At 48.7% G+C, this 26,565-nt stretch overlaps 1 protein-coding gene across 1 annotated transcript in view; it reads right to left on the minus strand.

Annotated features, from left to right (window-relative positions):
- The window catches only part of CNIH2 (cornichon family AMPA receptor auxiliary protein 2), a 54,674-nt gene extending 38,491 nt beyond the window's left edge, over positions 1-16,183 (minus strand). Inside the window, exon 1 of the mRNA XM_054992563.1 lies at positions 16,103-16,183. Coding sequence (XP_054848538.1) covers positions 16,103-16,183 — 81 coding nt within the window. The remainder of the gene's footprint in view (positions 1-16,102) is intronic.
- Between the last annotated feature and the right edge of the window lie 10,382 nt (positions 16,184-26,565).

Here is a 26,565-nt window from a genome sequence, read left to right on the forward strand (position 1 = left end):
GACTCAGCCTTCCATCCCTCCGAGGTTGGTAAAATGAGTCCCCAGTTTCCTGGGGGTAAAGTGTAGATGACTGGGGAAGGCAATGGCAAACCACCCCGTAAAAAGTCTGCCAAGAAAACATCATGATGCGACGTCCCCCGTGGGTCAGTAATTGTAGGGGACTACTTTTACCTTTACCTAATAGGGCTGAGCTGTAAGAAATGGCTCAGAGAGATCCAAAGGGACAAAAACTGTAGACTATACTACTGGATACTGCAGGATTTGAGTCAAGGGGCACCTTAGAGACCAACAAGATTTCCAAGGTATAAGCTTTCAACAGCTCTGACCTGGATAGTTCAGGAAGGCTGATCTCATCAGATCTCAGAAGCTAAGCAGGGTCGGCCCTGGTTAGTAATTGGATGGGATTCCTCCAATGAAGACTAGGGTTGCAGAGGCAGGCAATGGCAATCCACCTCTGTTAGTCTCTTGCCATGAAAACCCCACCAGGGGTTACCATAAGCCAGCTACAATTTGAGGGCAGGATTTCATTGTTTTCAGAATTAGTAACAGCCTCCTCTTGGGTTGGCATTTGCAATCACAGATTAGAAAAACTCCACTTCATTCGTAAGCAGGGATAGAAAGAAAGGGTGGCAGGAACCGGGGAGGGCAACGGCTCTCTCATTCCCAGGTATAAATTTATTTATTTATTTTATTTCAAATTTCTATTCCGCCCTCCCCGCGAGTGGGCTCAGGGCAGAAAACAACATATGAAAATACAAAATACAATTAAAACAACATATTAAAATACAATAAAACCCCATACACATTTAAAACAGGATGGTGGACAGCCTTCACAGGGAGGGTTAAGAATTTATACGCTCCTTTTTTTCAGGCCGGTGGAGGCACAGCCTCAGCCATATGCCTGGCGGAACAACTCTGTCTTGAAGGCCCGGTGGAAGGATAGTAACAACAACAACAACAACAACAACATTCAATTTATATACCGCCCTTCAGGACAACTTAATGCCCACTCAGAGCGGTTTACAAAGTGTTATTATTACCCCACAACAATCACCCTGTGAGGTGGGTGGGGCTGAGAGAGCTCCAGAGAACTGTGACTCGCCCAAGGTCACCCAGCTGGCTTCGTGGAGGAGTGGGGAATCAAACTCGGCTCTCCAGATTAGAGTCCCATGCTCTTAACCACTACACCAAACTGGCTCTCCAGTAGGTCCTGCCGGGCCCTGATTTCAGCAGACAGAGCGTTCCACCAGGTGGGAGCCAGGACCAAAAAGGCCCTGGCTCTAGTTGAGGCTAGGCGGGCCTTCTTGAGGCCAGGGACCACCAACAGCTGTTTGTCCCCTGATCGAAGTGTTCTCTGGGGAATATATGGGGAGAGACGGTCCCGTGGATACACTGGTCCCAGTCCGCCCAGGTATTGACCTTATAGGTCAATACCAGAACCTTGAATCTAATCTGGTACTCCACTGGCAACCATTGCAGCTCGCGCAAGAACGGTGTTATATGTGCCTTATTTGGCACTCTCGTAATAAGACGCACCACTGCATTTTGTACCAGCTGTCATCTCCGGGTCAGCAATAAAGTGTTGCTTCATGGCACTGGTTCAGAATCAGGTGTGTTGGGCAGGGGTGGGGTAGAGATTCAGTCATTTTGCACTTATATGGTTCCAAATCAAGAGGCAGCAAGCCTTTGAATCTCAGTTCCAGGAGGCAACATCTGTGCCCTCTTTGTTGGTCCTCCAGGGCACCTGGTTGGCTGCTGCGTGAAACAGGTTTGATCCAACAGGGCACCTCTTATGTTCTTCAGACCTTCACTGGCTATTGGGTTGTTTCCAGACACAATTATTATTTCTCAAAGCCCTAAATTGTCTTGGATGCAGGGCTGGTGCCAGGGTTTTTGGCGCCTGAGGCCAGGGGCAGCATCAGGGCTGTTGCCACCCTCAAACACGCTTGCAAAGCACTTGCAAAGCACGTGCACACGCGTGCGCGCACCTGAACTGCGTGATAATGTCACTGCATGCCGCTGCGAGCTGGCCCCATTGGCACAGCAGGCAGGGGTCATTTCATAGAAAAAGAGCTGGAGGAACTCATTAGCATAACTCATTAGCATATGCCACACCTCTTGCCATTGCCAGAAGTGTGTCATTAGTATAACTGATTTGCATATGCTACACCCCTTGACATCACCTGTTCTGGCTGTTTTGGACCCAATCCTGGCCATTCAGGGCTGAAATTGGGCCCAAAATAGCAAAAAGGAGCTGAAAATGGCTGAAAAGGGGCTCAAAATGGTCAGGATCAGGCCACTGATGAGCAGGAGAGTGATCCACCACCCGTCAGAGGCCCGATCCGGGCTATTTTGGCCCCAATCCAGGTCAAAACGGGCCCCAAATGGCCGAGTCAGGTGGGCGGGGCCACCTGCCATGTGACCTCTTTGGGGAACTGCTGGAACTGTGTTCCTGCACATTCCCCCTCAAAATGAGCCCTGACGGCAGGCACTGAGATCAGAAGGAGGGATCTTCAGTTGTTGGAGAGGGGTGCCTGGTGCACTTTCTTTTGTGGCCAGGTGAATGCGCACAGCTGAGCCTGCCGGCCAATTTGCACTCCCATGTGGCCCCGCCCCAGGTGCTGCAACACTATGACCAATAGCAAAGCACACAGACACCCATCCACGTTTGCTCCGGTGAAAAGCTTGCACGTTTGCTAAACGAATATGGCTGCAGTACGCTCCGATGCAATGTGTTTACTTGGAAGGAAGCCCCTCTCATTCCTAAAGGTGCTTACTTGGAGGTAAGCGTGCATCTAGACTTGCCACCATAGGGATGGGGGGGGCGCTGAAGCAAGAAGCAGAAGCAACCCCCGCCCCCGCCCAGCGCGCGCTTTCTATTGCATTGATTGCTGTTACAAATGGGAATTGGCTGCAGCCAGCTGGGACGGCGCACGGGTGGCCTCCCAGCACCCCTTCCGGCGCCTCAGCGCTCGAGGTAGCTGCTGGACCCACCTCCATGGACGCGCCAGCCCTGCTTGGACGGGGTCATCTGAAGGACTGCCCATTCTCAGACAAATTGTGTCCATGCCCGAACAACTTCTGCGGAAGCTGTGCTCCAGGTGACCCAATGTGATCCAGTAACCAGCAGATCAAACTCGGACCAGGGAAACCAATCCACGCTCTGACCCGAAGCTTTCTGGGCTATCATGAGCTGGTCGCTGCCTCTTGGTTTAACCTACCTTACAGGATTGTTGTGAGGGGGGTGGGAATGGACGGGGCAAACCACACTTGCCAGCCTGAACTCAGAGTGAGGGCAGAATAAGAATTTAATAAACAAATCATAATAGTAAAAGTTAGGCAGGTAGCTACTCGAAACAGGGTCTTTTCCGTGGTGGCACCCAGACCTTGTAATATGCACCCTAGGTCTTTGTTTAAGCAAGATTTAAAAGTACTTTTTAACAGCAACTGCTGTTCAGTTATCCATCTATCATAGGGGTCATTTTGTAGAAAAAGAGCTAGAGGAACTCATTAGCATAACTCATTAGCATAAGTCATTAGCATATGCCACGGCCCCTGACATCACCTATCCTGGCTATTTTTGGACCCAATCCTGGCCGTTCAGGGACGAAATTGGGCCCAAAATGGCAAAAAGGGGCTGAAAATGGCCGAAAAGGAGCCTAAAATGGTCAGGATCGGGCCGCTGCTGAGCGGGAGAGTGATCCACCACCCATCAGAGGCCCGATCAGGGCCATTTTGGCCCCAATCCAGGCTGAAATGGGCCCAAAATGGTCGAGAGTCAGGGGGCCACCTGACATGTGATCTCTTTGGGGAACTGCCAGAACTGCGTTCCTGCGTGTTCCCCCTCGAAATGAGCCCTGCCTATATCTCTCACTTCTGCTAAAGAGGTTGGGCTCCACCCCCCTCCAACTTTACCCTCACAACCACCCTGTGAGGCAGGTTAGACTGAGCAAGAGGGAAACTGGCCTGAGGGCAATAAGCGATTTCCGTGGCTGAGAGCAGCTACTCACCCGGGGCTCCCCAGTTTCCATCCGACGCTCTAACCACTGCACCGCACAAATTTTCTAGGAGGTCCTGAAGGCTGCTTGCTCCGCTTTTTGTATTTTGCTCGATTGCAATGGACTTTCTTAATCTGGGACATAAAACACTTGGGAAGCCAAGACTGAGAGCTAGCGTGGTGTAGTAGTTAAAGTGCTGGACTACAGTCTGGGAGACCCAGGTTCGAATTCCTGCTCTGCCATGGAAGCTCATTGGGTGGCCTTGGGCCAATCACACCTTCCCAGCTTAACCCACCTCACATGGTTGTTGTGAGGATAAAATGGAGACGAGGAGAGCGATGTAAGCGGATGGGGTCCCCAGTCAGGAAGCTGGGGTATAAACGAAGTAAATAAAATAAACAAACAATGAGGTGGAGAAGTGAAGTGCAAAAGTTCTCATGCAAGGTCATCAGCATCCACCAGTCTAGTCCAGTTCAGCTGTGAAGGCATTTGGTTTGAACAGAGGAAATTCATATTTAAATCCCTTATTAGCCATGAAGTTCACCAAAGCCTCAGAGAAATTACTCTCCCCTATCTAACCTACTTTCCAAGGCTGCAGCAAGGATGAAACGGAATGCCCTCTTCCTCTGCTTTCTGGAGGAAGAGCTCAATAGAAATCCATCACATTCCCAAATCTACCCAGGCTGCTTAGACTCCAAAGCAAGATGAACGATGCAAAGACTCCATCCTACTCAAGGGTGTGGTTTTGGCATGACAAGCAAGCAAAGCCACATGCCAAAAGGGGAGCCAAGAAACAGAGGGCAGGGGTGAACAGAGCACAGCCAACACCCAAATATGTTTCAGGGCGTCCCTTGGTCCTTGCTCTCACTGGTCAACCTGTATCTAGCTGTACCACTTCAGACTGCTCATGAGATATAAACACACCTCCATGTGAAAAAAAAATCCCCTAAAAATGGAAATCCAGCACCTCAGGGAGAAGGGCTTTAGCCTAGCCTTCTCCCTGATAAGGTACTTTTCTATATGCAGAGAGTTTTGGTTTGGATCCCATGGAGGTTATCTGTGGGTGGAAAGGACATGTGATTTTTGCCAATTTCCACTATAGACTTCCAACTCATTCCTCATACCATTCTGGGAGGGGGGGTGTCTCCAGACCCCAGAAGAAGCACTTGGGGGCATTTGAGGTTACAGCAGGAGGAAGGAGGTGTGAGCGTTGTACCTTGTAGATGGACATTTCTTCCACCCAACATTTCTGGAGGCTCCAAGCCTTTATTATTATTGTTGTTGTTTTATACGGGAGTGCATTTAATTGCATGAGCATGCTACAACCTAGATGCAAGCTGACCCATGTTAGTGAGACCCAGTCCATATCACAGTACTCTCCCCTTTCCCATGTGTTTGTGCATGTGTGTGATTTTAAAAGCAGGCTTTTATCCATACAGTTGGCTTGCTCTGTGAATTCAGCACTATGGACAGCTCACACAGATGACTCCACCATATGCGTCAGTTCAGCCGCGAATAAGTCTCCCAATACGAAATGAGGTCCAGAAAGGAATTCAGGAAGAGCGCCACACAGGTCAGTGGTTAAGCACCTGCTTGGCCCGCCAAACGTCCTCCGCTTGATCCCTGCTGCCTTCAGTTCGAAGGTCCTGAAACAGCAGGTATTGGGAAAGACCGGAGAGCTGCAGGCAGTTAGAGCAGTCAGTGCTGAGCAAGTGCTGAGCAAGGGACAAACTCTGCATAAAGTAGCTTTGTATGTTCGTAAAGGCGGCCAGGAACGCTGGGTCCAGCTTACAGGCCTGGCATCAATTGCCTTTGCAATCTCTGGCTTATTTTGTGCCTGGGGCTCCATAGCTCATGTCACTCTGAAGAACCCAATCTATTCAGTGCGGAATCTGGCCCCTGGGGCAGATGCTTCTGCTGTCATCCCCAGGCTGGGGGAAGGGAGGAAATTTCTAGCCCTCATCCTTGCAGTTTGGTGTAGTGGTTAAGAGCAGTGGGCCTCTAATCTGGAGAACCGGGTTTGATTCCCCACTCCTGCACTTGAAGCCAGCTGAGTGACCTTGGGTCAGTCACAGCTCTCTCAGAGCTCTCTCAGCTTCACCCACCTTACAGGGTGATTGTTGTGGGGATAATAATAACGTACTTTGTAAACCACTCTGAGTGGGTGTTAAGTTGTCCTGAAGGGTGGTATATAACTCAAATGTTATTATTATATTATCAGGCAAAAAAAAAAAAAAAGCCACACTCAAATATTTAGAGAGTTGAGCAATACCATCCTCCTCCAAGCAAATCTGCCCACATTTTCCAAAGTCACACAAAGAATGTCTTTTACAACTCAAAGAGAGGATACAAAGATAATGACTTTCTCCTGTTATTTGTCCCTGGCACTTGCTACTCAGAGGTATACTGCTCCTGAACATGGAGGTTCTTCGTGAGCGTGCCCAAACCCCTTTAAAAGCCATCCAAACTAGCGACCCCTGAATCTGTGCCTCATCAGAAAGTCCAAATAATCACTGAGAACAAGAGAGTGACTCCGAGATCTGTCGAGCCCATTGCAAAGGGCTTCCGTGAGGCCTGATAGATCCTTTCGCCTGTTACTTGGGAAACACAGGAAAGAGCAACAGTCATCTCTAGCTTGCAACTCATTTATTTTCAGGAGCTAGGCACAGCGCGTAGATTATTCCTATTCTGCAATCACTCCACTGGCTATCCATCAGTTATCAGGCTCAATTCAAGGTTTTGACTATCACATACTAAGCCCTTCGTGGCATGGTACATCATATCTGCAGGAATGCCTCTCCCCCTAACGTTGCACCACAGCTGCTTTGGTCCTCTGAACAGGGCCTTTTGTGGACACCACCCTGCCAATGGGCAAAACTGGCTGTTGTCCATACATGGAGGTTCTCTGGTATGGCCCCCACCTTATGGAACGGCTTGCCTGAGGAGGTCAGGAAAGTTCCCGCTCTCCTGGCTTTCTGCAAACTATGAAAAATGGAATTATTCAGGAGGGCTTTTTCGACACAGGTAATAAGACTCTGCTGTAAGAAATGGCTCAGAGAGATCCTTTCGTAGAGGGAAAAAAATGTAGACTACACTACTGGATACTGCAGGATTGAGTTCAGTGGCACCTTAAAGACGAATGAAATTTTCAGCGTATGAGCTTTGGAAAGTCAGAGCTCTCTTCATCAGATACAAAGCTCCCTTCTTCAGGATTCCTATATCTCATACTCTGAAAATCTCGTTGGTCTCTAAGGTGCCATGGGACTCAAATCCTTCTGTTCTACTGCAGACCAACACGGCTACCTATCTGAACCTACTTGGAACTGTCAGTGATGTAGATATGTCCCTACTGGGTAGTTTCCTCATTATTAAATATGCGTGTTTCATTACTTATGCTTTGTTTAAGCTATGTTTCATCTCCGTGTTTGGGCTTATGCTCGTTTTCACATTTCTGCATCCCACAATCTATTGTATTGCTTACTGAATGTCCCAGCTGCCGATCCTATTGACCTGCACTGGGTAATCCGCCTTGAGACTCGGCAAAGAAGGTGGACTATCAATCAATCAATCAATCAATCAATCAATCAATCAATCAATCAATCAATCAATCAATCAATCAATCAATCGGCACAAAAAAGCCAGCATAATGTAGCAATTAGAATGTCAGGCTGTGATCTGGTAAACCCAGTTACAAATACCCACATTGCCATGGAAGCTTGCTGGGTATCTTTAGACCAGCCACACACTTTCAGCCTAGCCCACCTTACAGGGTTGTTATGAACATTTTAAAAAGGAGGCAGGGAGGATGATGCTGTAAGCCACTTTGGGTTCCCCACTGAAAAGCGGGGTACAAACATCCGAAGCAGTACATAGAGAAGTCCTAGAGTGAGCCTCGGACACAATTTTTGGACTGGCCAAATTGGTGGCACGGCTGTGGTTATTCAGTAGTGAGGAAGAAACACTCAGCACGTGCTCAGACAAAAGATGTCACAAGTTGTCGGATCAGACTGAAGCTCCATTTAGCCTAACTGCAATCAGGCCAGACACACCCTTGGCTGGTTATCGGATACTGAGGCAGCTGATTCCAAAGTCTGGTGGTCAGAAAACTGGGGAAAGACTCTACTCTCAGTTATCTCCACCCTGCATGAAGCTGCCTTGTCCTATCAAAAGCCTTTTAAGCGCCTGGCCACCCCTACATCATGGGGAAGTGAATTCCCTAAGCTAATAACACATTATTGCTTCGTATATTCCAGAACTGAGACCAGGCGTTGGAAACAGATCTTGAAGTAGAAGCCCCCACGAGTCCTTGCTCAAATTAAGCCACGGGCAGAAATTATCTTCTGTTTCTCTCCGCTCCCTAGCCCTCTGCAGCTCCGCTAATCATCTTCTTGCCGTTCTGCTAACTAATCAAAATTCCACGGGAGTCTCAATACTTTGGCCATCCAGTTGAGAATTTCACAAAATGTGGGCCACAGCGAGGCTTTAAGGGTGCCTCTGCCAAGCAAAAGATCTAAATCTTTTTGAAAAGAAAAGAAAAAACGAAAGAGGGTTTTATTAAAAATTACTGAAGTATTAGTAATTGCATCATTAGCCAATAAAATAATTACTATCAGGAACAGTCCCAAAGTTTGCATAAATAAATATCGGTATCAGCCTGGGATTTGCAAACATCAGAGAATGTGGCGCTGTGCAGAGTATTATTTTTACTTGGTAATTTTATTAGAGTGGTGCTAATATGGTGCTTTTTGATTACCTGAAGTGTGTGGCACATATTAGCTCAATAGTCCTTGCCAGATGACTGAACTGATGGAATATCTGCTCGTCTAAGGCCATTAAATGAGTGTGTAGTGGAGATAAGATGGGAGCTGGGGAACTTATCGGTCTGTAGCTTGGATTATACTATATTAACAGTGAAATCCTAAGCAAAGTTACTCCAGTCTAAAACCATTTATTTCAATGGGCTTAAACTAGAGTAACTCTGCTTAGGATTTCACTGTACATTTCTCTATCTTTATCCTCTTCCTCTAGGAACTCAGAGGGTCAGTGAACGATGAGAACTAGATTTAGGAAGTCAAAAAGAGGCACTTCTTCATGCAGAACAATTGAACTCACTGCCACAAGATATAGTGATGGCCCCTGGGATAGATTTATCGATTTAGAAAATGTATATGCCGCCTTTCCAGAGACCAGGGAGACTCACAAAACATGTCGAAAATCATTAGCAATCACGAACAGTAACAAAGCCTAAAAAACCACCGCCATAAAAGCTATAAAAGGGGACCAAACAAACGACACGAAGGATGGCTCTATTAGTTTAGGTATCATGGCTAACAATACAACCTCCACATACTGAGGCAGTCTACCTTTGAGAAGCAGCTGATTGGAGCAAACAGTGGAGAAAAGATGTTGCCTTCTTGCCCTGTCTGTGGGCTTCCTTGAAGCATCTGGTAGGCCACTGAGAAAACCAGAATGCTGGAGCGGAGAGACCTTTCTCTTAAATATAACCCACCTCCAATGCCTGTTGTAGACTATCAAGTAAGGCTCTATTCAGATTCCATCAGCCAAAACCATCAGATCAGAATTGGCAGCGAGGAACATCTGGGCAGTTTCTGCAGCGGTTTTGGAAGTAGGACCTGGAAAAAGGGACGCGGCAGGGCAAACTTTGGGGACTGAGCTGCTGCTTTTTTTAAAAGATGAACTTTTTAAAAAATGTTGTATTTCTGTATAGGTAGATGCTAGGAAAAGTGGAAGGCAGTAGGAAAAGAGGAAGACCCAAAATGAGATGGCTTGACTCAACAGAAGAAGCCACGTCCTCCAGTTTGCAGGATCTGAGCAAGTCTGTTAATGGGAGGATGTTTTGGAGGTCTTTCATTCACAGGATCGCGGTAGGTCGGAGGTGACTTGACAGCACATAACACACAGAGACCCTACTGGATGCTATCTATTTCTTGATTGTCATTTTCATTATCTTCTTATGCTTCCCCGTGGAGGGCACCAGCAGGGCAGCTCACTTGAGCAGCTCTGGATGATGGTGAGGGCAGATACTTTCCCAGGTCTGCAAATACTCTGTGCAAAGACTACACTAGTGTTCCACAAGGCACCGAAGCTCAAGCACGGTTCCTCGAAGATTCTCAGTTGTGCACACTGTCTAAGGGAGTCTGCTGAGGGCGCCTCAGACTGGGCCTTCCCAAATGCTGAGACCAGTAAATGCTTTAAGGGAGCTCTGACTCTCAAAAGCTCATACCCTGGAAATCTGGCTGGTCTTTAAGGTGCAGCTGGACCCTAAATATGCTATCTTCCATCAACGAAGGAGATAAGAACCTGGCTCCTGCCGCTGCCCCACAACAACTGGATACCAGCTTTGGAGCCGGCTTCGATCCTGCGGCTCTGTTTCCTGTGTTTCTAGACTGTGGCAGTTCATACGGAGAGCATTTCTTTCATAAAAGCCAGGCCCCCATTCCCCACACACATGCTGATTTCTCAGCTCTTGGCTATCTGGCATGCAATTTACCTCGAGTCCTGCCGTTTCCCACCCACCCCCATACCTTGCTCAGAGAAACCTTATCCCCCCCCCACTCCCGCCCGTCATCCAATCGCCACTGGGAAAATTCGGAACCAATCAACCAAGCTCTTACGGGAACAGGGGGCGACGTGCCCCTCGTGGTATTATTTTCACACCAAGCCATTTTCAATGAGAAAGAATTATCAAAGGCCTGGGAGAGATTTGGTAGCTGTTCCGTTCCTTGCCGCCCCCGCATGCATGGCTCACCCCCCCCTCATTTCCCACTGAGATCAGAACCTGCCCCCACGGGAAAAAGGGGGGGGAGAGAAAATAAATACAGCAGGCATCTCTTTCACCTCGACAGCACAGGCCTGGGAGGTTCAATCGGTTGCCAGGGCAACAACAGCTGCCAATTGTGGGGGCCCAGCAAGTTAAAACCATACCCAGCGGGCAAAATTGCCTTCCTTGTACTATCCCAGGGCGCCTTCTCAAGATTGCTCGACGTACTTTAGTATCCCACACACACACACACACACTACATTTAGCTGAGGAGGCCCGAGCATGAGGCACTGGGCCATGGGGAGAAATTAAGAGCCGTGGGGTAAGATTCAAGCAACGCTGACCCATGGGGCAGAACCGAACAGGAAGTTCTTCCGCTCGAAATCCTACGAAACTGTCTTATGCCAGCCAGAATGCCAGCCTAACGGATCTTCTGGCTGGCAGCAGCTCTCCAGGGTTTCCACTGGAGAAAGGTCTTTTCCAACCTCTGCTACCTGAGCTCCCTTGACATCGGGGGATTGAACCTGAGAGCTTTTGGATGCAATGCCAGCGCTCTAAGACTGAGCCACAAATCACCTAGGAACACAAGACGCTGCCTTATACTAACTTGGACTCGTGGTCCATCAGTTTCAGAATTGTCTACTCAAACTGACAGCAGTTCTCCAGAGTCTCAGGTGGAGATTTTTCACATCACCTACTGCCTTTTAACTGGGATTGAACCCGGGACTGGCTGCACGCCAAGTACATTCTCCACTTGAGCTGCGGCTCCTTCCCAGGCTGCCCTGAAACGGACACGAGGGGCTCCATGGCCCGACGGCTGAGCAGCCTTATCCATGTCTGCCCCCAGGCAGAAGACATCCCTCCCACGCTGCCGAGCTGGGGTGGGGGGGGGACTCCTTGCAAGCATACACCCAAGGTGACTGAAGAGCCTACTCTGTTCTGTGAATCAAGAATGCAATGCTCGAGCATTTCAGGCAGCGAGCATTACAGCCACACTTTTGCCATGGCCGACAGGGAGCTACTACCAGCCCGGACCCATGGCAAGCCACATTCACCCCCCGACCTGTCTCAGTTGCACCCACCTTAAGTTCTAAAAATGTAATGGCTGAAGGAATCGGCGAGACTTAAAAACATCCGTCCCCAAACAGGCTGTCTTTTCCATCTGGCACTCTGTTCCTCCCAATAAAATTAATTTTACAGGGGCACGATTCATCTTATCCTGTTTTTGATACCTGCCCAAGCCCTGCTCCTCGGCCCCTAGCAAACCTCAAAATCACGTAAGGAACCCAAGAAAAGTTTTTAAAATTCAGGACTGAGACTCCAAGGGGATGGAAAGAGGGCACCACAGTGGCAGCAATTCCGCAAGGGGGCAGCTGGCGAAGAAACGACACCAGCAATGGCTCCTCACAGCCGAAAACAGCAGATGCTTGAGGTGAAAGCTCTTCTTGCGCAATCACTAGCCACTGCCTTTTCAGCACATGCGGAGAGGACATGCCAAAACCACAGCTTGTAAGAGACAGAGGTGTGCCCTGACTTAAATGACGTAGGAATGTGCCAGGAGGGGGCAGCAACAGGTTGGGATTTTCATCTATACGCAGATATCTTAAAAAACATGCTGCTGGCACATAAAGGAACTCTTCCTAAAAAGTTGAAATAACTTCCTTTGGCTCACAGTGACCTGTCATTAGAGTCGATCCATACTCATCGTACGAACCAGGGAGAAAAGACACTCAATTGCTTTGCCGTTCAAAGAGAGTCTGATTTTTGTCCCTCCTGCCCAACGAGTGCTTATTTCCCCCGCAAGCCTCTTCCAGAAGCCTTCTGCAGAGAAAGGAACGAAACGTATCATCAAGATCCGGGACAAGGTCCTTTATAATGACCCACTTAGACGCATTCTCGGTTCCAGCAGATCGCTGTGAACGAATCAGTGGGTCACCGTGACCCGGTGCTCGGGAAATGAAAAATGCCAGACTTCAGAGCCATTCCTGCACATCAACGCTGCATGCCCTTCTCCCTTACCACAGATGGGTGGAGGCATATACTGTAACGGGTGTTGTGTGACATCATGTCAAACCGACGGTCTGCCTAGTCCAGAGCCATCTCCTGTGACCAGCAGTGGCTCTCCAAGGACTCAGGCAGCGGCTATTCCCAATCCCAGACCTGCCACGCAAGATCCCATTTAGCCAAAGGCGTTAGGAGTTCCTTTATCATGTTGCAGCTACATGCCCTCCATGTGCGAACACATCTGAATTTCTCACAGACAGGAATTCTCTAGAACATGCTGTTCCAATCTGATTGCTCATGTTGCTGAATGGAACTGCGTGCGCATTTTTTTTTTTTTGGTCCTGCATTCTTTTCACCCTCCTTCGATTGATCCGGCCTGGATTTTTTTAGAGGGTGCAGCATGCCTTTGTAGATATGTACTTGGATGTGCAAAAACCAATTTATCTAACAGAGGATGAATGGAACTTTTAACACAAACCACATTCAAAGAAATTTGCACTCCGATTGAGTGACATATGACCGCCCCTGCCTTCACCTCGTCTCGCTGTGGCTACTCTAGGAATGTCCACACACGAAGCGACTCTTGGTTCAAGACTAGACGGCAAAAACTTATATGGCCCAGGATGCTCACTGGCATTATAAAAGCCTTCTCTTGCATTTTCTCTTCTGCAAGAACAAAGATCAGGCTAAGACAGAGGGAGGGATGAGGCTCAGAAAGGCCATTTAAGCCCCGTGTATGAAAATTGGGACAGCACTCTGTATATGCTCAACGACACAGTTGTTTTTTCCCTTCAACGTCCTCAAACTGAACCCCCAACTCAAAAAGCAGTGCCAAGGTGTTTCAAATTAAGCCCTGCTGTGAAGTCACGCAGATCTACTGTGTATGTGTGATTGTGAGAAAGGTACAAACAGAAGCCACAAACGTATAAGATTGCACCCTTTTACACTTCGAATTCACCCAAACGAAATGCCGGCTTCAACCCAGTTCTGTGCTCACATTAGTGTGAACTGAAAGCCCAAAATCAATGGGGTGGAACCTCCACCTATATAACTGAAGATACAACTTGGTAATACTGGAGGATCACCTGGGGTAGTTCAGATCCTAGGGGCACGGGTGGGGGGGGAGTGATAAAAGCGGTACTGCAATCCGAGTGACACAAGCAGCTATAGCAGTAAGAAAGAGCAAGAGTCCAGTAGCACCTATAAGACTAACAAACTTTGGGGTAGGGTATGAGATTTTGTGAATCACACCTCATTTCGTCTGTTGTTAGTCTTATAGGTGCTACTGGACCCTTGCTCTTTTCTACAGCTACAGGCAGACTAACATTGCCACCCATCTCGATCTACCAAGCGCCTACCACTGGGCATGCCTGGATCTATTCCTCTCTTGGTCCTTGCAGGATGAAATTTTCCTCCAAAGCAGCCTTCTACCCACCCCTTGCTGGCCAATGTCCGTGGTGGCTTTTCGTTCAATAAGCAGAATAAAAGGGGGGGGGGACAGAGATGCTTCCAGGGCTGCAGCAGAAAAAGGGTTAAAAAATGGGTAGCATCCGGATTATTAGTACGGAGCATCATTTTGTAAACATATGTAGTTCCCATGGCAACCGGAACCAGGTTCCTTAGTTACGGATAGAGGGGGGGAAAGGCATAGGGAGTTTGGGAGGAGAGAGATGGCAGAGAAAAGGAGGCAGAACGGGTGGAGAAATTGTTTTCTTTTCTGGGATTCCTGGAAGCGTCACCGAAAGGAAGGATGGGGGAAACATACAGAGAAAGAGGAGACGGGGGGAGAGAAATCGAGATCCAGGTAGTATCACAGAGGAGGCATAGAAGGATACATATTGGCTATGAAAGTCTCTTTTAAAAAAAACAGCCTTCCCTCCATCCATATTTTCCTAAAGGACTCTCCAACCTCTCATTCAAAAGGAAGGAGATATTGATAAGGGAAGCGAGAATGATAGGATTTCCCCCCTTCTCTCTCTCTCTCTCTCTCTTTTTTTACAAAAATCATTCTAAAGATCTGGCAAGGCAAGAGAACAGAAAGGTGTACCCAGAAAGGCACATATCCCCCAGTCCCTATCAGTTGGAGGAGAAAGAGGGGGGTCAGGCAGTTCTGCTGAAAAGAAGCTTGTCTGGCTCATATCTCCAGCCATCTGGCCCCCCGAATCAGAAATCGATCCCCCCAAACCATTTCCTGTCATTAGGCCCAGAAAGAAAGCTTGCTGTCAGCTTACATTTATCCCCAACATCCAAAATCTTCAGTCTCCGATATACAAGATGCCCAAGCCAGACCCCACCACCGCTACACAGAAACCTCAAGCCCCATAACCATGGGTCTCTTCCAGTCCTGTGCCGCCATGTTTAGAGATCCCCCCCAATTCACCAAGCTCTCCACGTTGGCCTCTCTACCCGTCTCTGAATCCCACCCATGTTGTCAATGCTTTTGACTCATTCACCCCCAATTTCCAACCGGCTCCTCTCTGCTGAACGCACCCCACCCTCAGGTTCAGAGAAGCCCCCCAGAGCTTCAAGGTTCTGGGCTACGTACTCAGAAACCCAATTTCCTTCAAGAGGGCCTCTTGCAATGCCCCATTGCTTGGGACCTGTTTCTGTGGCACCGTGCCAAATTCCCTGGTGACCCCCCCCTTTGGCCTGTTGCCATGGCTGTTATTTCAGCACGCTTCAGGGTCTCCCTTACTTTGGGACCCCCAAATCGGGGGGGAGGGGATCCACATCCTCAAAAATGCCACCACAATCCGTAATCCCATACTTTCTATGGCTGGGCCCCCATGCTCAGCTGAAACCTTTCTGCTTGGCTTCCAGGCACCCTCCAAATGGGGGGGGGGCAAAGACTTTGGGTTCAAGAAACTGGGAACAGGCGCTAAGTTTTTGGGGTAAGGAGACAGCCACGCGCCGACATGACCACCACGCTTGGGGGCCTGAACCTGGCCCCAAACTCCTCTTCCCTCCCATGGCTTCTCTTTCCCAAGGCACAGCGGCATCTCATCACACCAACAGTTTCCAATGCCCGCCCCAAACTGCAAGATGCCCCCCTGGAATCTCCCCAGACCCCTCTCTCCCCTCCTCTCGAATCCAGCCCGCGTTTCAGAGCTCCCCTTCCTCTCCCCCCCCAACCATTTTTCTTAGATCGCCCCCAAGAACCTGCTCGCCCCCTCCAGGCCCACCCCCTGCCCGAGCCCCCTCCCCAAATCCAGTGCCTGCCCAATCTCTTAGCCATCTCCCCCATTTCTTTCGCCCCCCCGACGGCTCCCTGCCCCCCCCGGCGATCTGCCCCCTGCCCAGCCCGGGGTGGGGGACTCACATGCCAGATGACGAAGAAGATGAGCGAGGCGCAGAGGACCAAAGTCAGCATGTAGCAGAAGGCGGCGAAGGTGAACGCCATGGCGGGGCGGGGGCGGGCAGGTGGGCGTCCGGCTCGGGCGGGGGCCGCTCGGCGACCTTTCCCCCCCCCCGGCAGAAGGCAGCAGCGCCGGGCGGGCGGCTACTTGGCCATGGGCGGGGCGGACCGGGGCGGGGGCAGCCGTCGAGGAAGCGCGGCCGGCGGGGCGCCTTGCGGGGCAGGGGGAGGCGAGGCTGCTAACGGGGCGGCCGGCTGCCCGCCGCCCCCATCCTCCTCCTCCTCCCGGATCGGCCGCCGCCGCCGCCGCTCCTGCCGTCTGTCTGCCTGCCTGCGCGGCGTCCAGGCGAGGCGGGCAGAGCCGGGCGAGAGGAGGAGCCGCAGCCGGCGAGGGGGGAAGCGAGACGGACGGGGCGGCGCCAGCGAGGGCGGGCGGGCGGGCGGGAGACGCTGGCTCGCGAGGAAGCCCCTCGCCTCGCCTCGCCTCGCCTGGGCCGGCCGTGGGCAGGGGTGCGCCCCGCCCCGCCCCGGCGGCGCCTCGGGGTCACCGCTGCGCGCCTGCCGCCGGGCCTGGCGCTCCGGAGCAGCGTGCCCGGGAGGGGCGGGGGGTTGCGGCCCGATCCGTCCGCTCCGGGGAAAGCAGCCCCCTGCTGAGGGCCAGCCCGGGCGCCTTGGAGGAGGAAGCCCGAGCCCTCTGCGCCATCGGAGTAGACGCGCGCTTCCTCGCAAGTAAGGCGGGCCGAGTGCGAGGCCTGAGCAGAAGCGTGGCCAATGCGCCCCCCTGGCCCCGCCAAGCGCTCCTGCTCCAAACGCTGCCCCGCGGCGCCCATCCAAGATCCCCCCCCCCACGGGTGGATTTTGCAAGGTAGATCTCCTGTTTCAGTCAGATCTCAGGGAACACACACACACCCTCCGGTTCGGCGACAATGCCCGCCTGCCTGCGTGGTGGGGCCAGGAAATGGCCCTGGAGTCAAAGGAGGTGAGAAGCAGGGGAACGCCTCTGGACTTAAAAAGTAGCACGCGCAAAAATCTGCACTCCTTTCCCCGGAACTCAAATACACAGTGATGGTCCAGCTTGGCTACAAGAGTTCTGGAAGTTTCTGGTGGCTGTGAGGAAATCTCGGATTTGTTATTTCTTTGAAAGCTGCCTGGAAAAGTGCTGCAGCCTTGAGATGGTGTGTGTGTGTGTGTGTGTGAGAGAGAGAGATAAGACTGCCAACTCTGGGTTGGGAATTGTCTGGAAATTTGGGAATGAAGCCTGGGGAGAGAAGGGAACTCCGCAGGGATATCATGCCACAGTATCCACTCTCCAAAGCGGCCGTTTCCTCCAAGGGAATTCATCTCTTTAGTCTGAAAATCATAGAGTCATAGCGTTGAAAGGGGCCTGCGGGGTCATCTAGTCCAACCCCCTGCACAATGCAGGAAATTCAAACTCGCTCCTCACCCCCCACCCCACAGTCAGACAGTCCCTCTGATAAGGAAGGGGAAATGTCCCGAGGAATAGAGAATAGTCCCAGAGAACTCTGTTGCTTAACCAATAGGCATCAGTTATTAGTCAATAATAACCAAGGGGTTATTAGCAAAGCTGTAGTAGCACTGGATCTCTCAGAACCCAGAACAACTAAACCCAAAGGAAATATTCTTTCCCCAGATTGCCAAGTGTGGAAAGAGTAGTGGAATGGAAACGGAACAGCCTTACTTTCTTTCCAATAAACAAAACCCAAGCTTTGCAAAAAGATTTCAGTCTGGGAGAACTCCAGGCCTCACCTGGAGATTGGCAAGCAGGGAGAGAGCTGTGTGCACAAAGGAGTGTGTGCGAGAGGGGAGAATGTGCAGGAGAGTGGGTTTGTGAGAGGATGAATATGAGAATTATGAGGGACGGTGTGTGAGGGGATGCGAGTTAGAGACGCCTGTGAGAGACAGACATTTTACATATTTGCTGTGTCCCAGTGTGGACTTACTTATAAGTAAACCTGCATAGGATCAGTGCGCAAATGACAGAAGGGTGAACTGACTAAAGGAACTATGTGTGAGGGGAGAGGCAGACAAACAAAGGGCAGGGCTTCTGTGCGTATCCGTAAGAGGAACTGTAGAACAGTGTGAGAGATAGGAAATAATGTGCTTTTGTAAGACCCAGGGGTTGTGAGGAAAATGTCTGAAAGGGGGAATGTTTGTCTGTGGCGTGGGAGCGAAGGAGAAAACGGTGGGTAAGGAGGAAAAACCGCAGACATGGATTAGGAGGAAGAGATTGCTGAATGAGAAGAGACTTTAGGTGTGAAAAAGTGTGTGTGTGTGTGTGTTGAGAAAGCAGACAGGCTGTGGGTGTGAAGGAAAAGGAGCTGAATGAGTTTCAGGGACGTCTACATTTCTGAAGTGTGTAAGCTTGCTTTTTGAGGGGGGGGATAAACCCAGAGCCAGATGCTGTGGACCAAAAGGGTGAGGGGGAGTCTTTGTTTAGCTTTGTGGGTCCCACACACCACACAAGCCTGGTGCACACAAAGCTAGAATAGGAAGTATTTCTTTCCACAGTGCATGAGTAAATAAAACACCCAATGTTGTAATGCCTGTATAGATCTATGGTGCGGCCTCATTTGGAATACGGTGTGTAGTTCTGGTTGCCGTATCTCAAAAAGGACATTGCAGTGATGTGGAGAGTCCAGAAGCGCACAACCAAGACGATTAGGAAGTTGGAGCACCTTTCCTATGAGGAAAGGCTGAAGAATCAGGGAATTTTCAGTTCAGGAAAGAGACACCAGGAATTGAATCAGTTGACACCTTAGAGACCAACAAGATTTTCAGGGTGTAAGGCAGAGCTCCCTTCTTCAGACATGAGTACGAACGGAGATCTCAGAGCCTTTATATCCCAGCCAAAAGGTGGGTGGGTGTTACAAGGGAAGGTATCAGGATGTAAACGTACAATGCAAGCTTGATTAGACGGGAGGGGTGTAGCAGAGGAAGATGTCAGGATGTAAAGGTACAATGGCACAATGCAGCTTGATTAGAGCAGAAATTGGCATCTGTAGTGAGATAAGAATCCTAAGTCTATTCAGCCCCGAGGCAGGGTGGGGGGAGGGTTCCATTGTTCTGTCTCCTTGAGTTTTTTTTTTTATTTGAGGATAGCCACTTTTAGGTCAGCAACGGAATGTCCTGGAAGATTAAAATGTTCACCCACTGTTTTTTGAGCGTTGCGATTTCTAATGTCAGATTTATGTCCATTTAGACTTTTGTATAAGGATAAACCTGTTTGTGGAAGGGCATTGCTGATAGCATATATGACGTTGGAAGATGAACGAGTGAATGTATAACACGTGTTGTTAGGTCCAGTGATTGTGCTGTTGGAGTAAATACGGGGACAGAGTTGGCATCTTGGTTTATTGCAGGCTGTGGTCCCAGTTTAAGACTGCCAGGAAACAAAGTTAATTAAAAGCAGCCCTAAATAAATCTTTAAGCTGCCTCCTGAAGATCAGTAGAGAGGAGGGTGGTGCACCTTGCTGGAAATGCTGTTCCATAATCGTGGGACTGCCACGAAAAAGGCCTCTCATGTCCCTACCACGTGAGCTTCTTTATCTTATAGGACAATCAGGAGGGTCTCTCCCTGTGATCTTAATTCCTGGATAGGAACATACGGGAGAAGGTGATCCTTCAGATACCTGAAGACACGTAGGGCTTTAAAGGCAAAAACTAACACCATGAATTGTACTTGGGAGTGTAATTTCAGTAATAGCGGGGTCACATGCTCCTGATGCAACATTACAACCAGCAGTCTAGCCTCAGTATTATGCACTAGCTGCAGATTCTGAACACTCTTCAAGGGTGGCCCCAAGTAGAGCGAATTGCAGTAGTCTAGTCTAGATGTAACTAAGGCATGAATCTGACTAAGCAAGGCATGGGCGTAGCTGAGGTACTAGCTGAAGCTGGGCAAAAGAACTCCAAACCACTGCAGGCACCTGGTTTTCTGTGTCAAGCAGCACCCCCAGGCTCCAAACCTGGCTTTTCAAGGGAAGTATAACCCCATCCAAGAAAGGAGGGATCTCAAGTTCCTGATCTGCCTTTCTACTAATCAAGAAAAATCTCTGTCTTGTCAGGATTTAGTTTCAACTTGTTCACCATCATCCAGCTCACTCCTGACCCCAGACACCTATTGCTGGTGGAGGAGGATGACAACAGCAGAGGTGTGGCCTCTGTCCCGCAGGTTTAAGCCTTCATAGCAAACAAGATCTTGCAGGGCTTTTTTGTGTTCTAAGCAGTGTGACTCCATTGAGCTGAGACTGGATTGGAAGGAGCTGTCCATTTGTTCATGTATACAAGGAAATCAGACAGCCCAGTGCCAAATATTATTGACGCTTCCTGACTTAGATATTTGTTGTTGTTATCTTGAGCTTCCTCTTAAGAGTTTACAGCAGCCATACTCACTAACTCTTATCCTCTTGTGAAGTAGGGAGGGAAAGTAACAGGCAAATGGTCACCCAAATAAGCTTTGTAGCAGAGGGGGGGATTTGAAGCCTGTTCAGACATACATTAGAATAAAGCACACCAAAGCAGCAGAATGAACTGTGTCACTTCAGAGGGGAAGTCTTGGATCACATTTGCTCCGCCATGTTTTTTTTTTTAATCCTCCCTGCAAATAGAAAGCCAGCACAGCCCATCCCTTCTCCCTGCTGGGCTAGCTTTCTAATCACATGGAACTCTTTTTAAATAATGCACAGGAACACTCCAATCCACCTACAGTCTAAAGGAGTGCAATCCATTCTGCCGCCTTGTTCTTATGCATGTGTGTTCCAGCCGCTTTAAATTGTTCAAAGTACTACACAAATATTATCTCCAAGCCAGGGAAAGGGAAGGGGGCTGCGTGCAAGAAACAGAGATGCACAAAGTAATTTTTAAAAATTTCAGGCCTGCTTGGAAGCTCCCCTCTGCCTTCTTTGACTTTTAGTAAACCACGCTGCCCAATCTCAGAAGCGCAGGGGTGACTCTGATTCTTCAGCCGCGTTTCAGCCCAGCATCTTCCTGTAGGAATTAGCATGAAATTTATGTGCTGGACGGAGAGATTACCACATTGCTATCAAAAATACAGGACGGTTGGGGGGTTTTTTTGGCTGTGTGTTTGTGTACACACAACTCAGAACCTGCCGCTAGTCTCTGTGCCTCGGCATGGCTGCCAGATTCTCAGGGAAGCTTCCTCTCAAACATATTCATGAATTGCAAAAAAGAAAAGGCAATGTGGGTTCTACCAACAGCAGCAATTTCCTCTGGCATAACGAGGCTCGCATCAGGAGAAGGCTCCATGCGCTGGGGCATAGGGTCTTCATTAACAGAACAGACCCGACATCCTATTTTTAAGAGCAGCCCACAAAGGTTGCCTTGTAATATGCGATAATAGCTACAGCAAGGGTATTGACACAGTTTAAAGCCGTCTTCTTTTACGCACAGGAAATCACGGGTTTGGTGTCCAGATTAGAACACAGGCACATTTAATTGCTTAAAGCGATATTTACTGCACAGAACCAGTAAGGTTGTCAACTCTGCCTTGAGAAATTCCTGGAGATCTGGGAGTAGATCCTGGGGACAGACCTCGGCTAGGGATATTGCATCAGATTCCACCATCCAAAACAGCCGTTTTCTCCAGGGGAACGGATCACTGTTCTCTGCAGGCTAGTTGTCATTCCAGATCTCCAGCTGTCACCTGGAGATTGGCAACTCTTAAGAACCAGTGAGCAGACTACATATAAGTGCTCCTGAGAAATTATTTCTTCTAAAGTCGGGGGGAATCCTGAATTAGCATTGTGCTTACTATTTGTTTAATCCGATCATTTATACCCCACTTTTCTGGGATCTAAAGGAGTTTACATTGTTCTCATTGCCATCATTTTATCTTCACAAAACTGTGTAGGTTGGGCAGAGTGTGTGACTGGCCCAAGGTCACCCAGCAGTCTTCCATGGAAGAGTGGGGATTCGAACCTGGGTCTCCCATATCGTAGCCTGGCACACTCACTGCTACACCACACTGACACTTCAACAAGGTTGTTCAGTCTAATCAGCTCTTTCAGAAAGCGAGTCGAGAACCAGTGTGGTATATTGGTTTGCATATCTGATTGGTTCTAGCGAGTTCTGGATTCAAATCCCTATTCTTTCATGGCCAACCTACCACACAGGATTATTGTGAGTACATACAAAAGAGAAGGCGAGAACCATGCGCAAGACAGCCTTGGGCTCCTTGGAGAATGGGTGGGACCAAGAGAAGATACATTAAAGGTGATTGGTTAGATTATACATTCCGTTTCCCATTTTGTTATCACAGTATTGAATTTGGCAGTCGAGTTTTGCAAGGAGCTAGTCGGGGACTCCCAGTTTGCGCCTTTGTTGCGCACCATGCACAAGCTGGTTCTCCAGTGAGGCAGCATATAAATTTTCTTAATCAATGCAGAACCTAAACTAGTTCCTAAGATTGGCACAATGCTCGTGAGTTTTGCATCGATCTGTGCAAAACCTGTGTGCAATACGGTGCATATGCGCTCAGCTGTGTAGGAACGGTGCATTGTGCCTAGAAGCTCTCAGTGTCTAGACAGCTTAAATTAATTTACTGGTCACCAGGCAAGGAGAAGAATGGATTCTCTCCCCCACCCACCCTTTCTCCCTCCTAGCCTCAAACTGACAGACAGCTCCAGTAGGTATGCCACCCCCTCCCCTGATGATACCCTCCTCTTCTTTCTCATGCTAGTGAAAACTGACAAAATGTTCTTGTCTGGCAGCCGCGTCGAACCATTGCCAAAAATGGATCTTTAATTTAGACTCCCCCCCCTCCCTTAAAATTGTGTGGGGTGATGGTGTGCACATTCACCTCCCCTTGCAAACCAAGAAAATTTCCATAATACATTCCATTCTAATTAAGATTATTGCACCAATGAATCAACGGGTAGTTACACACGCACTCATGAATACTTAATCAATCCAAATTGTGCTTAGAGTAGTCCTTCCCCCACCCTCCTTTCAACAAATCTCTTTTCCCTCCACCGAAAGGATAAATTATAACCTTCTGGTGAGCTTTGGAAAACCCAAAGGAAAAAGAAATTAGGATTCCCTGGCTTTCTCCCCAAGGGGGACCTAGACCAGCTGATAACATTCTCCTGTCCTCCATTTACAAAAACAACCCTGTAAGGTAGGTTAGGCCGAGTGCGATGGTTAGGGATGGTGCAAAGAGAGTTTCGCTTCCTTTTCGGCACAGTCCTGCAGGGAGACCAAGATCCCACAAGGGTTTTGGCAGGAGAAGCTGAAACCCTGCTTTGGTCTGAGTATATTACTATAGTTTAGAAAACAAAAAATAACATGCGGTGGAGGGGGGGACATAAGGTTGCACAAGGTATCAAGAAGCCCCCCCCCACTTCTGTTAAAAAAAGAAGCAGCAGCAGCCATGCTACATCAGGCCAAAGATGTGGCTAGTCCACACTATCCCGCTAAACACAGCGGCCTATTAGAGGACCCCTGGCAAGCCCACAAGGAAGGCGCAGAGGCCCCCCCCCCAGGTCTATCTCTGCTCATTTTGCAAAGCCCTCTGGGATGTGAAGAACCTATTAAGCACTACCCATTTAAAGCCATAGCGTCCTCACCCTGCCTCTGAACATGGAGGTTCTATTTAGCCTTCATGGCTCAAACCCATTGATGGGCAGCTTCTCTGTGACTGTTCCCCAGTCCTTTCAAGCTATATCTTGTGGCAGGGAGTTCCGTGATTATTTTTTTTTTGCAATGAAGCGCTTTCTTTTGCCGGTCCTGGGTCTACTGCTTCTCAGCTTTGCAGGGCACTTTGGGCACACGCTGAGGGGTCTGCGTCTCAATGGAGGAGTGCATGCTCGGCCTGCCGAAGGTCCTAGGTTCAGTCCATGGCATCTCAGTTTTCTACATGAGACATCTGACAAGTGAAGAACACGTGTCAGGAACTGCAATGTTAGCCAGGAAGGGTAGTTTAAAAAGACAGAGCTGGTGGCAGGGCAAAGGCTTTGCTATACGCTGGAGCTGTGTGAAGGGGCTGTGAAATGCCAGAAGGGAAACTTCAGCCCATTATAACCTCCCCAGGTCCAAGCCCGGATCTGGAAGGCAGCTCCAGCCCATTTCCATTCCTAGCTGTCCTCTGGTTGTGATCCGACATGGTTTTAGACTGGAGAAGTGAAATTGACAGCCTTCCCGGATGCGAAGATGAAATTATCTAAGCCTCTGAGGAGTGATTTCTGCTGGCTCTGTCTTTTTAAACTACGCTTCCTGGCTAACATTGCATCTCCTTACACTTGAGGAAGATGCGCCGAGGCGTCTTATCTAGAGTCCCTCGGCCATGCTGAGACAAACTTCCAATTTAAATCTTATGATGGAAAGTCCATTCCAACCTTGGGAGTTTGTGAGCTAGGTGTTCAGGTAAACAGTAATATGGTAAAATTATTGTTTGCAATTGTTGAAAGTAATGGGCTACCTGTATTGGGACTTAAAACATACCAGACTCTAGATCTTATTAAAAAGCTGTACAGTGTGGAAGAACGGGGCATACAAACATTGAAGATCAATTTCAGGATGTCTTTATTGGCATAGGAAAGCTCTCTAAATAGAACTGACAGAACCTAATTTTCCTATCATACATGCATCTAGAAATGTTCCCCTGGCTGTTAATAATAAGCGGTAAGCTGCAGTACCGCAGTCCAAGCTCTGCTCACGACCTGGGTTCAATCCTGGCAGAAGCCGGGTTCAGGTAGCCGGCTCAAAGTTGACTCAGCCTTCCATCCTTCTGAGATCAGTAAAATGAGTACCCAGTTTCCTGGGGGTAAAGTGTAGATGACTGGGGAAGGCAATGGCAAACTACCCCGGAACAAAAAGTCTGCCAAGAGAATGTTGTGAAGCAATGTCCCTCCATGGGTCAGTAATGACTCGGTGCTTGTACAGGGGACTACCTTTACCTTTTTAATGACAACATTCGATTTATATATCACCCTTCAGGATGACTTAACACCCACTCAGAGTGGTTTACAATGTGATATTATTATCCCCACAACAACAAAACACCCTGTGAGGTGGGCGGGGCTGAGAGAGCTCCTAGAAGCTGTGACTGACCCGAGGTCACCCAACTGGCTTTAAGCGGAGGAGTGGGGAATCAAACCCGGCTCTCCATATTAGAATCCCGCACTCTTAACCACTACGCCGAACTGGCTCTCAAAGATAAGCTAAGAGCTGGACATAATAGAGAAAGTCAAAGAACCCACAGAATGGGTTAATTCTTTAGTTGTAGTAGACAAGATGGATCTCTGTGCCTGTGTTTGGATCCTAAAGAGCTGAATAAATATGTTAAAAGAGGACACTTACCAGTACCAACTGAATGAATGAAACCATGCCCTCAAGTCATATCTGACTTATGGTGACCCCTGGCGGAGTTTTCATGGCAAGATATACTAACAGAGGTGTCATTGCCTGCCTCTACAACCTGGTTTTTGTTGGAGGTCTCCCATCCAATTCCTAACCAAGGCTGACCTTGCTTAGCTTCTGACACTTGACAAGATCAGGCTCCCCTGGGCTATTCAGGTCAGGGCTGATACTAACTAGAGATGAACTACCTGGTCAAATGTAGGTGCAAGATACTTTTCTTTTTTAGACGCATATGCTGGATTCTGGCAGGTGCCTCTAGAACAAAACAACAGACTATGATGCACTTTCAGCACCCAATTTGGAAGGTATTGCTTTACTAATATTGCCATTTGGATTCTGCCCCTGAAGTCTTTCATAGAAAGATACGACAAATCTCTGAAAGAACTGACGGTACTTGAGTTTACATTGAAGATGGCCCGACATGGAGATGAACATTAGATGAACATAATCGGAGACTACAGAAAGCTTTGGAAAGGGCTCATGAAGCAGGTTTAGAACAGACGAAAATGCAGATTTAGAGTTAAGGAAATAAGTTACCTAGGAGAAAAGTTCGAGTGAGGGAATAAATAAATAAGGCTAATGCCTTCAGTTCTTGCATGTAGGCTTTCTGCAGGTTCTGATTGGTCACCGTAAGAAGCCAGATGGTAGACGAACAAGTTTTCATCAATGGGCCTAGAAGAATAACAGTGCTTAGCCGCTATGAATGGTTCTTTGGTCTGATCCAGGCAGCCTCCTCTTATGCTTTTAGTAAGAAACAAGGGAAACAAGATGGCTTTTTCTTCTATTAGCTGTACTTTTTGTTGACTAAATTCTAAGTTCTCAAAATCTGTTGGAAAAACACACACATATCGAGGCTTGGGTAACGTGCACCTAAATCAAAAGTTGAAATCAATTAAAAGGTAGAGGATAAAAATTTAAAATCAGTTGATACAGCTCTAAAAGGGAGAGGGGAAAAGATGAGGTAACAAATGTTTTTTCAAAAATTATACATATCCCTGCAATTTGCTTTTGTCCCCTGAGGGCTATGTTTA

The sequence above is a fragment of the Eublepharis macularius genome, chromosome 1 (assembly GCF_028583425.1).
Source record: "Eublepharis macularius isolate TG4126 chromosome 1, MPM_Emac_v1.0, whole genome shotgun sequence".
Classification (NCBI taxonomy): domain Eukaryota; kingdom Metazoa; phylum Chordata; class Lepidosauria; order Squamata; family Eublepharidae; genus Eublepharis; species Eublepharis macularius.